Source organism: Oncorhynchus clarkii, chromosome 1 (assembly GCF_045791955.1).
Source record: "Oncorhynchus clarkii lewisi isolate Uvic-CL-2024 chromosome 1, UVic_Ocla_1.0, whole genome shotgun sequence".
In the NCBI taxonomy this organism is placed as follows: Eukaryota; Metazoa; Chordata; class Actinopteri; order Salmoniformes; family Salmonidae; genus Oncorhynchus; species Oncorhynchus clarkii.
In genome coordinates this window covers 19,246,257-19,263,354 of record NC_092147.1, presented here as the reverse complement: position 1 = coordinate 19,263,354, position 17,098 = coordinate 19,246,257, and the positions used below count along the sequence as shown (strand labels likewise).

General features: G+C 40.6%; 2 protein-coding genes and 1 pseudogene across 5 annotated transcripts in view; 2 read left to right on the top strand and 1 right to left on the bottom strand.

Moving 5' to 3' along the window:
* Positions 1–522: 522 nt before the first annotated feature.
* On the bottom strand, positions 523–2,817 carry LOC139415554 (DNA-directed RNA polymerases I, II, and III subunit RPABC1-like). The gene is made up of 8 exons (XM_071163667.1): positions 2,480–2,817; positions 1,870–2,044; positions 1,596–1,711; positions 1,400–1,480; positions 1,232–1,290; positions 979–1,057; positions 814–889; positions 523–670 (listed from the first exon to the last, which is right to left on the bottom strand). The coding sequence occupies exons 1-7, from the start codon at positions 2,534–2,536 to the stop codon at positions 824–826; spliced, it is 633 nt and encodes a 210-aa protein (XP_071019768.1). The 5' UTR covers positions 2,537–2,817; the 3' UTR covers positions 523–670; positions 814–823.
* A 54-nt stretch (positions 2,818–2,871) lies between these two features.
* Positions 2,872–10,579, top strand: LOC139380503 (phospholipid hydroperoxide glutathione peroxidase-like; annotated as a pseudogene).
* Positions 10,580–12,501: 1,922 nt separating this feature from the next.
* Positions 12,502–17,098, top strand: part of LOC139380279 (phosphatidylinositol 4-phosphate 5-kinase type-1 gamma-like) — an 87,675-nt gene continuing 83,078 nt past the window's right edge. For 3 of the 4 annotated variants that reach the window (XM_071123047.1, XM_071122964.1, XM_071122885.1), the window contains exon 1: positions 12,723–12,865. In XM_071123047.1, coding sequence (XP_070979148.1) covers positions 12,727–12,865 — 139 coding nt within the window. In that variant the 5' untranslated portion in view covers positions 12,723–12,726. Of the gene's footprint in view, positions 12,866–17,098 lie in introns of all 4 variants that reach the window. The other variant, XM_071123130.1, reaches the window with a different exon arrangement.

The window sequence follows — 17,098 nt, the reverse complement described above, 5'->3', positions numbered from 1 at the left end:
AATCTTGGTTTTAACTTTGGCATTAGAATGTCATGTAATACTACATGACACATTCATCTTGGACACTTGGTTATAGCTGTTCTGTCAGCATTAATTCTAGTTATAACAAGCTGTGATTTAATATTGAAAATAATCTGCCTTACAAATTGGCATAGCGATAATCTATTAAAAGTATTTACATTGCTCTTATGCTTGAATAGTAAGTTGTCTTGTGTGATTTATCTAAGATAATTATTCCAGGTATTCAAAGTGCTGCTGGTTTTTATTCAGCACTAAAATCCAAAAAATGCATCTTTAGATCTTAACAGTTATGTTGGATGTATCTGCTGAATTCACTGTTTTGACATTGTCAGTAATAAAGAATGCCATTAATGTTGATTTATGCCTTGTAAAACAACCATAGCCTCATGTATACCTGCTGCTACATATGTGCCCTTTGTCCTGACCGTGCCCACATTTTTAGACAACTAAAATATGCATTGTCTGGATGGTCAAACCATATTAAAATAATCATAACTGGCATCACCATACATATCTTTGGAAAGATATGTCAAAGGATTTATTGAACAAATTAACAAAAGCTAAACTTAATCCAAAGAGATGAGGCCAGCTGTGGAATAATCCATGAGTTTTATTGGCCCACACGCTGTTCCTTAGTACAGCAACATACCTAAAGGAACAAGAGTAGAATTAACATTCTCAAATGCCCATCTGAATAATTAAATGTATTGTCATACGAAAAATTAACAATATAGAGATGCTGGTTAGGAAACAGCCCTAACACTGCAATCAAGATATTCACCAAGCACTCACATTGAAATCCTCACTGGACCAGCCTGTAGGTGATGTATCGTCCAGCAGTCTCACTGGGTCTGATTATCTTTACTACCTATCACAGCAAAGAGAAACGAGAGCCAAGTAAATCACTTATTTCAGAAATGTTTTAACTACATTAGGTCGAGGAGATTGATCTTGTACCTGGCCTCTTTTCAATCCAAAGTACCGGGCTACAGGATCTCCTTGTTGGATCCTAGGCAACTGGCTCTCCTTCAGTTTACTGAGACACAAATAAAGAAATCCCAACACACAAGTATCTCTATATAACTCAATCTAGTGTTAGATCAATAGATTCTCATTTGGGGTGACTATGCATGTGAATCCAGTCCATAGAACGCAGGATTTATACTCTATCCAGGTACGAGTTTGAAATCCATGCTGTGAAAAAGGATACTATCGTAACAGCAACTCAGACAGTTCCTCTTTTGTCATGACTATGTGTTCAGGAACTAGCTGCAACAAAATAATAACATAAGATTAGTTAACTGTGCCACATAGCAGTTCAAAAGGTCTTATGACTACAATCTTAATGATATTGCAACATAACTTTCCATCTGCTTACCTCATGCTCAGTGATGTTTATTAGAAGCTCCTGCTGCAGAAACTGTTCCAGGATGTATTTGGGCGCCATATCAACTAGAGACTAAAAATTTGATGTGAAGAAGAAGAAAAAAAAAGACCACTGAAATGAAACTGAAAACAAACATAGTAGCTTGAAAAAGTAAGATCTCGTGTCCAACAACATCCACAAACCTTACCTGCTTAGCCGAAGGTGTCATTCCCATCTGAACTACAATGCAGGCACGTGTGATGTTCTCCTCCTGCATCCGCTGGCAGTACATCTTGATGGTCTTAATACCAACTTTAGGCTCCTCTACATGGGTGAAAATGAAGGGATTCAATATCGTCATAAGTTACAGGACTACGGCAAATGACAGGTGCTGACTTATTACTGTATCAAAAATGACCGTCAACATGGTCACTAGGGCCACATTGGGTCCCAATGTTGTGGCTACATTGGCAATAACATACCAGGAAAGAAAACAAACATCTGGTCTGTGGGGTCATCATTGTGTGCTACCAGGACAGTGAGATCTGTCCGTCGTGGGCGACCCTCGCTGGGTTTGTCCCCAAACTGACTTTTAAACTCATCCAAGGTCTGGTCCAACTCATCTTGGGTCACCAGGTAGCCTCTGTCATGACACAGCTGACCAACAAGGAGAGAGTTGTACAATGACGCTTTCCATGTAATGTGACAAGACAGGTCATTCATATACTGAATCATAGCCAAATAGATAGGACTCATCTTTGGATCTCCATTTTGAAGTGGCCAATATTGTTCTTCAAGATTTGGGTCAGCCAATGAAGTTGAAAGTATCACCCAGTTGACTACATTAAAATGGTGGAAGCCTTCAACGGCGCTGCCAATGTTAGCACGGCCATTAGAGGCCTCTATCATTGTTTATGCACTAAAACTATAGCTAATTGGAGTCATTCATACTCCATCATTGAACTATAGTTAGTGAATATCAATTGCTCCACCTTTGGGTATCATATATTGACTACAGCTACCGATAGTTAGCTAGCTACTACTAAAGTTGATACAGTTAACGTTAGCAAACAGCTCACCCCAGTAACCCACCTGCATGATGGTTTTCCGAATTTTCCATAGCCTATATGTTTCTTCATCGTCATCCATTGCGTTTCGATATGTTTTGATTTAATTACAGGTACAGTATACGATATCAATACATGTAAGGTACTTCTCACTAGCTAATGCTAACTCACGTTGCAGTTACGCGTTATTAGGAGCGCGCGCAATGATGATGTCACCGGATATTTCCCAACAATGAATTAAATATTTTTGACTGATCTAACCAGTCATTAGAACTGCATTTGTATTTTACCATCTTCAAATATAAATGTTATGTCTTAGCACATGTAGAAAAAAAACAAAAGACCGTATGACTTAGCTCAGTCAGAGAAAAACATGCAAATTATCAAGTACAGTGATGGCACGCCCCCTAGAGGCTCAAACACACCACCAAAGATTTGAGTACGCAGTACGTTTCCCAACAAACCCTGCAGACGGAGTTTATACAATTCAATGTCGTTGTGGCAAATTAAGCGTGTCTTAGTATTTGGGACATTGGCAAGCTGTGGACTCGTTCTTGTGATTGGATTATATTTATTCACAATGGTAGGCTATTGTATACAGTACTATAGCCATATGCAGAGTTAATTGTTGTGCTGTTGACTGTTACGTAGGATGAAACCATTCTCTCCATAGCCCTTCTGGTGTGTGCTGATAACCTGCTAACGTTGTCTATAGCAAAGTGGCCTAACTTGCAGTGCATGTATTTAGGATTTAGTTGTGTTTTATGTCATTATACTACTCTACATGATGTTCTCTTCATTTGATGTCTGTGAAAGAGCTGTGTACATACAGGGTGTTAAAAGGTATTGTGTCTGGATGTCAGAAAAAGTATGGACACATGATCATCATCTGGCTGGTTTTCAGTTTAATTATTTATTTGGTATCTGGGGTGTACACAGGGTAGGCTATGTGGTATCACAAGTCAGAACCTCCCTGCTCCCTCATCAATCTTATCAGGCTTATAATTGACCTTGTTGTGTTTGTAAGATGACATCATTGAGTGGTAAAGTTTGCACCTTATCAAAATTGTGAAATAATATATACTGAATCAATGTAGTTGCCCAACCACTGTCTTGTACCACTGCCCTCAAATTAAAAGATTGATATTCGAGAAAATCCTATCTCTTAGAAAATGTAAACATGAGTCTCCATGCACATCTGTTGCATCTATTCTATACCATATGATGCTAAAGATGTTATGACATTTGATGGAATAAAGAACCTCTGAAATAGGAAAGAACTGAGGCTTTTTGAAACCCTTGTTTACATGCTCTGCAGAATGATTAGGCTCTTTTGTGCGAGTCATTTGTTTAGACTTACAGTATGAATAGCCTACTGTAATTGAAAATCTCTATCGCAAACAGAAATTGTTTCATTGTATGCCTTTGTCAAGTGAAGGTTCATCTGAAGTTGATATGATATCCTGACAAAGGTCATAAATATAAGTTAACTGCATATGGGCAATATACATCCAAATATAGTTGTTGTTTGGTGTAATAGTGGGTTTTTGGACCATATTGATAGTTTTGCTCCATCCTTTTTAAAATGTTATTGTTAATGTGAAATGTTACTGTTCATTTAGTCATAGAGAAGTACTACTGTGTTCTGTACTTTTTGAATTATGTATTTAGCAAGGTCAGTTCCCAAAGATGAGGTTACCTTTGTCCTGTGCAAGTCACACTTTGTGTCACTTCTAGGAAGAGATAACAGTATGTAATGAGGACCACTGATTGTGCAGGTGTTATCATCCTTTGCCTGTCAGTGGTCAGCATAAAAGCATCCTATCAGAGAAGAATGCCATATCTTCCTAGTTATTGATTGTCAGAGTTTCATAAATTGGGGGATTAGAGTGTGTACTGTACTGAAAGGCTCAGTCAGTCAAAGGTGTGTGGGACAGAAGACTGTGCGGTCAAATCACAGGGATACTGTCACATCCCTTACTGAAAGGGAATCATGGGTCTACTAGGATCTGCTGTCCTTTTCTCTGTCTTGCTGCAGACTTTAGTAAGATCACTGAGAAATGTTTTGCCGATATTGGATATGGCAGGTTTTCTTATGTTTACATCTGCTGTCGAATCTTTCTATCTGAGAATGTATGCCAGGTGCATAGTGTGTTTATTGTTGGAGGGGAAATACACCCTTGTAATCAGTAACTTTTTAACACATCAATTGCTGCTTTCTGTCATTCAAACACATTTTTGAAATATGTTATTATGTGGATTTCCGTGTAGAATGGATGAGAGCAAAGGCATTTCATTTGAGTGATGACGATCACTCTGAAAGAGAGAGAGATTTGCTGAGTCTTTCCTTTACAGTGAGTGTGAGTGAGCACACGTGCGTGCCTGCACACACACCAGCCAGCTAGCAGCAAACGGTATACTTTTAATATTTGGACTTACTCTATTTCTTCTCACCTCTCTCGCAGTCTGCCCCGACAGAGGACTGGCAGACAGCCACATCTATTTATGACTTCTCTGCCAAGGATATTGATGGCAACGAGGTGTCCCTCGAGAAATACAGGTTAGTGGGTGAAAAAACAAGTTACTCAGCACTCCAAAATACTAAATAACCACAATCATGTTATATATCATTCACCATACCCCTTCCAAAAGCCTCTGACCTGTTCTCTCCTGTGTTTTAATGTGTTTGTGTAGGGGAGATGTTGTCGTCATCGTCAACGTTGCCTCTAAATGAGGGAAAACCCCAGTAAATTATTCTCAGTTTGCGGAGATGCACGCGAAGTACGCTGAGAAAGGTTTACGCATCCTGGCCTTCCCTTCCAACCAGTTCGGGAGTCAGGTAGCTACACCTCTCTTCATCAAAACATTTTTCTCACCTAAAACATTTATTCTCTTGCCATTTTATTACGTGTCTTATGTGTTCATTTTAGGAACCTGGCACTGAAGCTCAGATCAAGGACTTTGCTAAGTCATACAATGCTGAGTTCTCAATGTTCAGTAAGATTGATGTGAACGGGGATAATGCCCACCCCCTGTGGAAGTGGCTGAAGGAGCAGCCCAACGGGAAAGGCTTCCTGGGAAAGTAAGTGGAAACGTTTTGGAGAGACGTGTCACAACTAGCGTGATTAGACTCGCATATCATTTTTGATGGCCTTGAATATAAAATATATTGTATTTTTTATTTAACCAGGTAAGTCATTTAAGAACAAATTCTTATTTACAATGACGGCCAAACCCGGATGACGCTGGGCTAATTGTGCACCGCCCTATGGGACTCCCAATCACGGCCGGATGTGATTCAGCCTGGATTTGAACCAGGGACTGTAGTGTCACTTCTTGCACTGAGATGCAGTGCCTTAGACCGCTGTTAATACTTTAAATACATTATATCAAATGATTTACAAACTGCTTACTAATGCTCTGCAAAGTATTTGATAATAGCTTATATACCGTAATATAAGCAGATATTGTAACATGTATGAGTTTGGTTATTGTCACTGTGTTAATGATTACTTTATCTTATGATCTTGTTTTCTTCCCAACAGTGGCATCAAGTGGAATTTCACAAAGGTAAATATTTCTTATTAGTCATCATCATATATCCCCATCAGCAGAAAGTTGACACAGGAGTGTTGGGGATTAGTTGGTAACATAGGTAAGATGTTTTATATTCATCATATGTTTGTAAGTTACTTCTCATCAGAATGTGTTTTTATACTACTCTGGTGGGGTTGCAGTATCTGTTCTCTGTCAAGACTAAGTTATATGGGCCGGAGAGAGGGGAGAGGTCAAGCGTGTATCTCTTGGCTCCACAATGTCTGTGTGCCAGTCAATGTGTCTCTGTGATCTTGTCAAGATAGGTTGGATTTGATATATGCCTGTTGATATGAAGGATTTGTTTATGGTTCTGGGTTTGAGAAAATAACATAGTTTAGGAGACAAAGCTGAACAATAAATTATGCCTATGCTGTCTGGCTGTGTGTGTCTTTGCTATAAAGGATCTCAGTTGAAATGTGTAAGGGACTCTCAGAGAATTCATTGATAGACACTGAATTGATCTGAGAGTCACAGGGTTGTGATAGAGCTCATATAATTAAAGATGGACTTTGTGATAACCAACTCTGACTTGTGTGTGGTTTGCTCTCATGATTTGGTAAATAGAGGAAATTTCCACGACAGGAGTTACCCAGATTTATATGCCAAGCGTTTATCTCTGGTGAAAGCAAAGGTTGCTCATTGCATGCCCATTGAGTTCAATGTTATAGCCTCTCTTAATAAAATTAAAATGGTAGTCTTATTATTATTGTCTTTCTTGGCCCAGTGTCATACAAATACATACTTAAATGGAAGTATATTTCAGCATTTATGAGTTGGGGAGTTGTGGGGTTAACGAATTGAAAACAAAAACACCTAATGACTATTATCAGATTTTGCAGTTAGATCATGGAAGTTTAAAGTGATTATCCAAAGCTTTTGTATAATTTCAGCCAATAGTTTTGAAAGTAGTGCTCATGAGCCAAAACAGGTCCCCGAAAATTGTGCATTAGGTCATCCATTTCTTATGATATGTTATTTTTTTATTAAATATATTACATTACAATATGTTATGAATTTGTAAGTGTTTTTAATCCCGGACTGAATCTTTAATGCAGAATGAGTTTCAATGTCCATTGCTTCTTTTCTCTGTATTTGTAGTTCCTGATCAACAGAGAGGGCCAGGTTATGAAGAGATATGGACCAATGGATGATCCCAGTGTAAGTCAATGACTGTAATTACAGCACAGGCCTATGATGGGCTCACTGACACGTACGTCCATGTGATGTAGCACTCAGCCATAACCTCAGGGCTGGCCTGGAATAACCCTCTCCATCATTCTGCCTTGTGACTTTGCCACTGAAATGATGCATTATCGACCATTTATAAATGCTTCCTGGAAACATTTTTATGTGAATACAGCCCTGTAAAATTGGAAGTAGTGGGGAGTGAGTGGGCTGGGGTGGTGGGGGTGGGGCAATCCTCTATCAAGCACACAGAAAATGTAAATACAGGGCATGCTTTCTTTAATGGCTGCTCAAACATGGTATACAGTGGGTTGCAAAAAAGTATTTAGTCAGCCACCAATTGTGCAAGTTCTCCCACTTAAAAAGATGAGAGAGGCCTGTCATTTTCATCATAGGTACACTTCAACTATGACAGACAAAATGAGAAAAAAAAATCCAGAAAATCACATTTAGGATTTTTTATGAATTTATTTGCAAATTATGGTGGAAAATAAGTATTTGGTCACCTACAAACTAGCAAGATTTCTGCCTCTCACAGACCTGTAACTTCTTCTTTAAGAGGCTCCTCTGTCCTCCACTCGTTACCTGTATTAATGGCACCTGTTTGAACTTGTTATCAGTATAAAAGACACCTGTCCACAACCTCAAACAGTCACACTCCAAACTCCACTATGGCCAAGACCAAAGAGCTGTCAAAGGACACCAGAAACAAAATTGTAGACCTGCACCAGGCTGGGAAGACTGAATCTGCAATAGGTAAGCAGCTTGGTTTGAAGAAATCAACTGTGGGAGCAATTATTAGGAAATGGAAGACACACAAGACCACTGATAATCTCCCTCAATCTGGGGCTCCACGCAAGATCTCACCCCATGGGGTCAAAATGATCACAAGAACGGTGACCAAAAATCCCAGAACCACACGGGGGGATCTAGTGAATGACCTGCTGGGACCAAAGTAACAAAGCCTACCCCGCCACACCCCACACTACGCCGCCAGGGACTCAAATCCTGCAGTGCCAGACGTGTCCCCCTGCTTAAGCCAGTACATGTCCAGGCCCGTCTGAAGTTTGCTAGATAGCATTTGGATGATCCAGAAGAAGATTGGGAGAATGTCATATGGTCAGATGAAACCAAAATATAACTTTTTGGTAAAAACTCAACTCGTCGTGTTTGGAGGACAAAGAATGCTGAGTTGCATCCAAAGAACACCATACCTACTGTGAAGCATGGGGGTGGAGACATCATGCTTTGGGGCTGTTTTTCTGCAAAGGGACCAGGACAACTGATCCGTGTAAAGGAAAGAATGAATGGGGCCATGTATCATGAGATTTTGAGTCAAAACCTCCTTCCATCAGCAAGGGCATTGAAGATGAAACGTGGCTGGGCCTTTCAGCATGACAATGATCCCAAACACACCGCCCGGGCAACGAAGGAGTAGCTTCGTAAGAAGCATTTCAAGGTCCTGGAGTGGCCTAGCCAGTCTCCAGATCTCAACCCCATAGAAAATCTTTGGAGGGAGTTGAAAGTCTGTGTTGCCCAGCAACAGCCCCAAAACATCACTGCTCTAGAGGAGATCTGCATGGAGGAATGGGCCAAAATACCAGCAACAGTGTGTGAAAACCTTGTGAAGACTTACAGAAAACATTTGACCTCTGTCATTGCCAACAAAGGGTATATAACAAAGTATTGAGAAACCTTTGTTATTGACCAAATACTTATTTTCCACCATAATTTGCAAATAAATTCATTAAAAATCCTACAATGTGACTTTCTGGATTTTTTTGTGTACCTACCTATGATGAAAATGACAGGCCTCATCTTTTTAATTGGGAGAATTTGCACAATTGGTGGCTGACTAAATACTTTTTTGCCCCACTGGATCTCTCATAGTGTCTCTCCTGAATGGGAAATCCAACACACCACAAGTGTCTATAGCTGACTACTGTTATGGCTCTTATCTAACAAATGAAATCCAATTATATTAAATCCATATAAGGAGAGAAACATAACTGAAAATCAACTAAAAGACATGGATGCTGGAATGGTGTCCTCACTATATGATAGGCTGGTGACTCATAATATAAAACATCTACCTGTTATGAAGGTCTGGGAGAAGGACCTGCAAAGTGCAGGGTTTAAATGGGATTGGACCACAATATGGAGAAAAAAAATGTGCCTCTTCTAAGAGCCTTGCCCATCAACCTATTAAATTTTCTCAAAGGCTTTATTTTACCCCAGAGTGAAGGTTCAAAATGAAGCTTGTGGATAGTTATGTGTAATAAATGTACCCAATCTGAGGTGGGAAATTATATGCATATGCTTTGGAGCTGTTTACCGGTAAAGTCTCTTTGGGTTCAAGTGTTTTCAATGGTTTTCTTGGCAGGAATCTACCTGCTCTAGCATTTCCTTATCTTATCCCTCAAAGGCAGATTGTTAAGGTTGCATTAACAGCAGGCAAAAAAAACTATTCTAATGGGTTGGTTTGAACCTGCTATTGCCCTTTGCACATGTTGGTTGTTTATATACTTGGATATTGCACAGCTGGAAAGATCCACTGCCAGACTGCGTGGGGCCAAGCCCAAAACTCTGGTCAATTGGTCATATGCTGCCTCCCACTTGCAAGACCTAATTTAACAACAATGTTTGGTCTTGTGGATGGGAGATGGGATTGCCCTGCTTGTCTACCTTTAATATTCCTATGTGGCTCTGGGTTGGTAACCTTTGAGATTGAAATTTGAATAGGCTGATTGAATTTGGAAATACTGAAACCTATTTGGTTTTAGTTTGGTTTTGTCCTTATTTGTATCCTGTTGTTTTTCTTAGTTTTTTCATTCATTTGATTTTTTCTCCCTATTGAATTGTACGTTTTTGCAAGTATTGTATCTTGAAACTGTCTTAGGACATGCAAGAAAAACAAATAAATCATTGTTCAGAAAAAGACATGGATGCAATTCATCATACCTTTATCTTCTCCTTCCTTTCAGGTGGTGGAGAAGGATCTTCCTAAGTACCTGTAATTCTTCCATGACTGACGGACTAATGCACTGATACTCCATCGCCACCCCCCCCCCCCCCCCCCCCCTCCCCGGTCAGCCAATGGGTGTGAGTGGGTCCATTCCCCAGACCAGTGACGGTCTGTCCACAAACCCGCCTGACGGACAGGACAGACCTGATGAAAATGGCGTGCAACCCCCTGGGAGGACCCCCTATACCCAGCCAGTACACCGGAGAGGAACCCTGACCTCTACAACTGTTCCCTTTGAATACTTAAAACGGAATGTGCATAATTACAAATATGATCTTAGTGTCATATTCTATAATAAACTAAACTACTTTGTGTTAATTATGTTGTCAAGTGTGTTTATTGTAAATGGGGAATGTGTCTTTCAATGTCTTTATGTTTCTTGTTTTTAATTCCCATCACATACTACACAAGTAGAACAGTAATAAAACCATAGTTCCTGTTACTAACCTGTTTTGCTATGCTGATGTTTTGCCATGAGTTGATGTGGACAAGGTTGTTCCATGTGATGCAACAAGAAGTTCAAGTTACTGATTACCTAAAAAGGAAATAGTAATTTAGATTTACCACCTGAGAGCATTCCTTCATTTATGAGTGGTAGTGCTTGAAATTGAATTTGTGAATCTGTTCTGCTGAAATAAATGTTACACTGCCCTCTACTGGATTTGAGAACAAAAATGGTGCAACCATAGTCACTCGCCAGTCATCCCTTTGCTCTGTTGACAGAGACTGTTGGCCACTGAGTATATACTTAAGCAATAAAGCCTGAGAAGGTGTGGGCTGGATACAGCCCCTAGCCGTGGAATATTGGCCATATACCCCACAAACCCCTGAGGTGCCTTATTGCTATTACAAACTGGATACCAATGTAATTAGAATAGTAAAATAAAAAATGTTTGCCATATTGTGGTATAGGTTCTGATGTACCACGGATTTCACTCAACCAGCATTCAGGACTCAAACCACCCGGGTTTATAATTACGCAATAAGGCACGAGGGGGTGTGGTACAGTACATGGTCAATATACCACGGCTAACGCTTCGAACACACCGACAGCGTCATTGCGCAAAATAGTATGCAGTATCATCAGGATATGTATGAAACAAAAGTTCAACATTCACCTTCTGCTACCGTTTCTGTCAAGCCGTCTATGCATACAGTTTGACTCATAGGTTTGATAAGTCCAACGTATGCACCACACTGAACACACTGCAACTGCCTCAGCAATGCAATGCTGCAAGGCAAACGCATTGTTTCATTGGAAATGAATGTAATTCTGGTTTACCAAAATGCATTGACGCTGTCTGTGTTTTCAAAGCATAATGGCCTGGACACAGCCCTTAGCTGTGGTATATTGGCCATATACCACACACCCCTGAGGTGCCTTATTGCTATTAGAAACTGGTTACCAATGTAATTAGAACACTAAAAGATAATTTGTCATACCTGTGGTATACAGTCTGAAATAGCACGGCTTTCAGACAACCAGCATTCAGTACTCGAACCACACAGTTTATAATCACAAATTAACACTCATGATGAATCTGCCTTTGATTAATAATCAACATTAAGACCAGTCAGATTTAATCAAGTTCTGTAGATGGACGGGTCAGGTTAGTTCGAAATGCAGTTCACATTGCCATTCACAACAACAGCCCTTCTTTCAGTTGATTAAGTTAAGAAGAGCACTTTGCCAACCAGAATAAACTTGAGGACCTGATAGTTGGCAAAATAACAACAAAGCCCAGCCATTCTATAATACCACAAATGCTATTTTCCTTTTAACTTTCCTACCAAGAAGAGCAGAAGCCTTCAAGCCTCTGCAGGTGCCTGTCAGTCATTCTGCAACCTGAGGTTTTCCGATGTTGGAAGAGGAGCAGTGCCAAGGATATCAGACATCAAAGGCAATCCCTGGCTTTTGTTGATGGGAACAATCAATATGTTAGTCAGAGTATTCCATCTTTGTGCAGAATTCATGCTCAATAGATTTGGTCATCATCCATTTTGAAAGGTCATGGACAGGGGCGAAGGTCGGTAGCTAGCCACCCTTTTTGAGGATAAAACCTTTTTCCTCGTCAATTAAAAGAGGAAGGATTCAATCAAGCAGTTAATTTGGTTTATTGTAGCTATATTTAATTTATCATTGCCTTGCACAGGAGAATGCGTGACGTACATCCAAGTCAATGTCAGCAGTTCTTCAAGAATCAGTCGGAGGGAGACAGAATGCACAGCATCAAGCCAGCGACAGCAGAAAGTGCAGTCGAACCGAGAGGACCTGTGTCGCCAACGGGCTGATAACCACTGCACGGATGCCTGGTCCATAACGGATATCACACTGAATTTATTGTTTTAATTTCATCGTATGGTTTAGCTGTAGGACGCTGAATAACAACCGTTCTTTTTCGCTGAATCGCGCCTTCGCAGTTGGTCTTTCATTCGGAGGGCTTGCCCTTTCTCCGGGAGTCTGGATGGAAGCAGCACTGCCAGTAGCTGAGGGAGCGGTTGGGCTGTCAGAGGCCAGGGAAGCGAGTCCTTTTTCCGGGGCCACAGCATCCGAGGATGCGGACACTGTCATTGGAGTAAGCTATGGAATGGATAGCGACTTCGGTAACTAAATATTTGTATTGATTGTAGCTATATCTGGCATGGTAGTAGCTATCTGTGTTGATGCAGTTCCAGCCGTGGCTGTGGTTCTGTGTTTCATCTTCTTTTAGCCAGGTAACATGGCTAGCTAGCCATGCAAGGGGTGTAAGCAAGCTATGCGAGCTAGCTGCTAGCCATACCGACTAACGTTAGCAGCAAGCTAACTCACTGAATGCCACATCAATTGCATTTCATACAGGGTGAAAATAAGTAATTTGTCAAATGTTTAACTTTGACATTCGCAAGCACCCGAAAATTCCTTGATGAATAAGCGTGCCAGTAGTAGTGAGGAGTCGACTCCCATTTCTGGTTGTCAAGCTAGCGGAATCAAGTCCTAGGATTCAGTATTTTAGCAATGTAGGAAACTATTTGCCGTACACAAACTCTTGCATCTTTCACAGCAAAGAAAGAGCAAGATAGCAAGAGATGGGAGGGTGCACAGCCAGGCACGGGTAGACGTGTCCGCTACCAGGCAGACCGCCAGAACCGTGCATCGGTAATAAGATGTAGATTATCGCAATGCTGTATATCGCCATTTCTTGGCTTGCAATGTCTCTCACAAGTTCACTGAAGTAGGGGTTATCAATGAGTAGGCTGAGCTATTCTACACGCAACAGACCGAAGACCAAACACACACTACCGTTTTTCATAACGAGGAGGCGGCGAGGGAAAGCGAGTCCGGGCAGTCAGAACCACATCTTTGTCATCTGTATCTACAAATGTCTTTCTAGCATAGCAATGCCTTGTAAATTAACCAAAAACATATTAACGTGTATATCAGGCTGTCATTGAGTATGGCTACGCTGTTCTTCGTGGTGCCAGTGAATTGAAGTTGAACATCGACAAATGCATCAGTTTAATTAGGCCTAAATGTGCAATAAAAACTATTGTGCCCAGTTTATTTAATGAAACCATGGCTGTTGATGTCCTAGGTCAGGGCTCTCCAACCCTGTTTCACCCTAACCCCAGTTGTAAGTAACCTGATTCAGTTTATCAACCAGCAAATTATTGAATCCGATGCGCTAGATTAGGTTTGGAGTGAAAACCTACAGGATAATAGCTCTACACGAACAGCGTTGGAGAGCCCTGTCCTAGGCAATAGATCGCAAAGCATCATACCCGCTAAACTTTTTGGTAATGGCACATTTTAATTTTCTCATCCATAAACACAGTTATTTGCAAATACGACTCAGCAACTCAAATTAGCAGGATGGGGGCATTGTTATTAGGAAAAACGTCTACCATGGATTGATAAAATAAAATGATTATGATAACAATTTATCAATTTAAATATTATGGGGAGACCGATACATTGGACAGCCAAGCACGAGTTATCCGTGTAGCCTATTATCGTTTAGACATGAAGTTGAAATATTTTCACGCCTAGAATAAAAAAACATGGCTTCCGTTATAAGGGTCAATTGTTAGATTTTAAAAAATAAAATGACGGCAGAAATATTCTAGTTTCTACACATCACCTAGGCCATTTATATGCTAAATTGATGAGAAAATGGGCAGCATCGTGCTGATGTCAGTCCCCCACAACGCAAATGTAGACTTCCTAGTAAGAATCTGCAATAATGAGGTGGTGTGTGCGCATCCGTTTGTGTATTTTGGGAGTCGAGCAAGAGTCGACTCCTACGACTCGAGGCCAGAAATCCTGGAGCCGTGCATCACTGACTGACAGTGACGCTTACCTTGTAGTGTGTAAAATATGGCAAGTATAGTTTAGCTGTCTAGCTAGCTACTATCTTTGAAATAAATCTGAAGAATGCATTCAAGGATTTGAAAATAATCTTGTTTTATTCATAGCATTTTTCCCCAGTTTGTCTTATTTTTCTATTAACTGTATGCAATACTTCCTGATCCGAGTTCTACCCAGGCCATGATTCTATAGGTCTACTTTGAGGTATACTTGAAAAGGAGAGCCGCACACTCTAGGGGCTCAGATGCAATAATTTAATAACCTTATAACCAGCGTTTCGACAGACAAGCTGTCTTCATCAGGGTATAACTTAGAGGTTACCCAGCTTGTCTAGGTTACCTATACTGTAATCTATTCAGAAAGATTATTATTTTTAAAGGTTATGTATGATGGCTGTGCTGCAATGTTTACAATCCTCTGCAATGGCCAGATGAGAACGTTTCATATAGCTGAATTTGAATGCACAGTCTAGGTTTTCTCCTCTTGCTATTTTTCTTGGCTGTCAACACTGTGGACTGATTCCAAATCCCTTCATCCGACAGTGCCAGAAACCCACTTGATTAAACCTTTTCTGCATGTCCTCTCTTCTGTAGAGGGCTCTGGAAATAATGAGGTTTGTGAAGGTTCGGCTCATCTCTGAAATGTTGGTGATAGTGGATTGGCTTTCTTTAAAATCACGTTTATTATCACTGTATTTTTGGAAGCAAAACTGATGGTTCAAAAAATGAATTTGCCTACTAGGCCATTGCAGTTCCTTATTATCTATTTTTTGTAAGCTCATCCTTCTCATTTAATCTGTTTTAGCCAGGGAATACGATGATAAATAGCATTGCTAGGCCTAACTCTGGCAATTTGACACTGAGAACTACAAATAGTGAGTAATGTGCAGTGTTCCTGTCAACTAAATGAGGTGAAGATATTTCTAACATTCACTCCAGCCCAGTTTCACTTTTTGGGGAGATTTATTGATACTTTACAGATTTCTGAAAGCAAAAGCTTGCATTTCACATTAAAATGTGGGCCTAACTTTATTTACAGTGCAGTCAACATGCATGTCATGCCACATAACATACTTTAATAGCGGTTGCGTAATAGCAGAATGTGTGCAATGGATTTCCTCCTAACGTGTGTGTATGTGTGGAGTTGCTGAGCCAGCTGTGTCAGTCCCGTCATGTTAGCTGGTCCTCTTAATCTTCCAGCCTTGACATACAGTTATCATGTCCCTTGTGAGAAAAGCGCTGACTCTGACAAGAGGCAAGGCAATACTTCAGCACAAGACTCCCATGAATCAGTCTAGGGAGGGACATGCAGGAGTGTTGCTGCTTAGCTATGGGTGAAAATAAAAGTTCAGTTTGAGTGTGCACATTGCACTGAATGTACAGGAATGCATGCATGGAAATCTTCACACATAAGAAAACAATTCATGTAGAGAAGTGTAGACTAAACGGACGCCATGCTATTCTGCCACTGGGATTTGTACTGGTACAGTATATCCTATTGGTTTACATCCCTTTTGAGCATTTTTCCTTTGCCAAGATAGGTGTGGCATATCAAGAAGCTGATTAAACAATGATCATTACACAGGTGCACCTAGGGCCGGGGACAATAAAAGGCTCTCCAAAATGTGCAGTTGTCACAACGCAATGCCACAGACGTCTTATTTATAAAGGTTTTGAGCGAGCGTGCAATTGGCATGCTGACTGCAGGAATGTCCACCAGAGCTGTTGCCAGAGCATTTCATGTTTCTCTACCATAAGTCGCCTCCAACGTTGTTTTAGAGTATTTGGCAGTACTTCCAACTGGCCACACAACTGCAGGCCACGTGTAACCACGCCAGCCCAGGACCTCCACATTCAGGATCGTCTGAGACCAGGACAATTTCTCTCTAAAGGCCATTTGTGGGGAAAAACTCATTCTGATTGGCTGGGCCAATGCCCTCCTTTGGCTGCACCCCTGCCCAGTCATGTGGAATCTGTAGATATTGGCCAACTTTTTCAATTGTCTGGTTTCCTTATGAACTCAGAAAATTGTTGCATTTATATATTTGAGTATAGTAGCCTATACTAGACATTTGATATAAGCTTAAGCATATGGGTGACTGTTAATGGAGAAATGGATGGCTACAAACTGGATTGTTGTCCATTAGCCCAGATCTAGGCTAATATAGACATTCTTACCCACCAAGGCCAAAATCTACCCGCATTTGGCAGGTGTTAATTTCCCACCCTGAGGCTGATGGAGTGTTTGACAAATATTTGACAAATTAAGTTTAATTTAGACCAAGTAAATGAAAACACCGCTTTCCACAGACATGCAATGAAAGCTTTCCGTGTAGGAATGCCAACTGACGTATGGAGAGAGAATTCTCTCACGTAGTCACGGAAATCGCTCAGCGTCCCTGGGGATGTTTGATACAGCTAACTCCATTCTTTGGAGAGCAAATTAGGCTTGTTTTTCAGGAAACCAACAATGTCACATCACGTGACTAATCA

Coding starts and splice junctions, on each gene's coding strand:
- LOC139415554 (XM_071163667.1), bottom strand. CDS start 2,536: ATGGATGACGATGAAGAAACATATAGGCTATGGAAAATTCGGAAAACC. Junction 1,712..1,869: donor GATGTTTGTTTTCTTTCCTG/GTATGTTATTGC, acceptor TCACCCATGTAG/AGGAGCCTAAAGTTGGTATT. Junction 890..978: donor TTGGATTGAAAAGAGGCCAG/GTACAAGATCAA, acceptor TTGCTGTGATAG/GTAGTAAAGATAATCAGACC.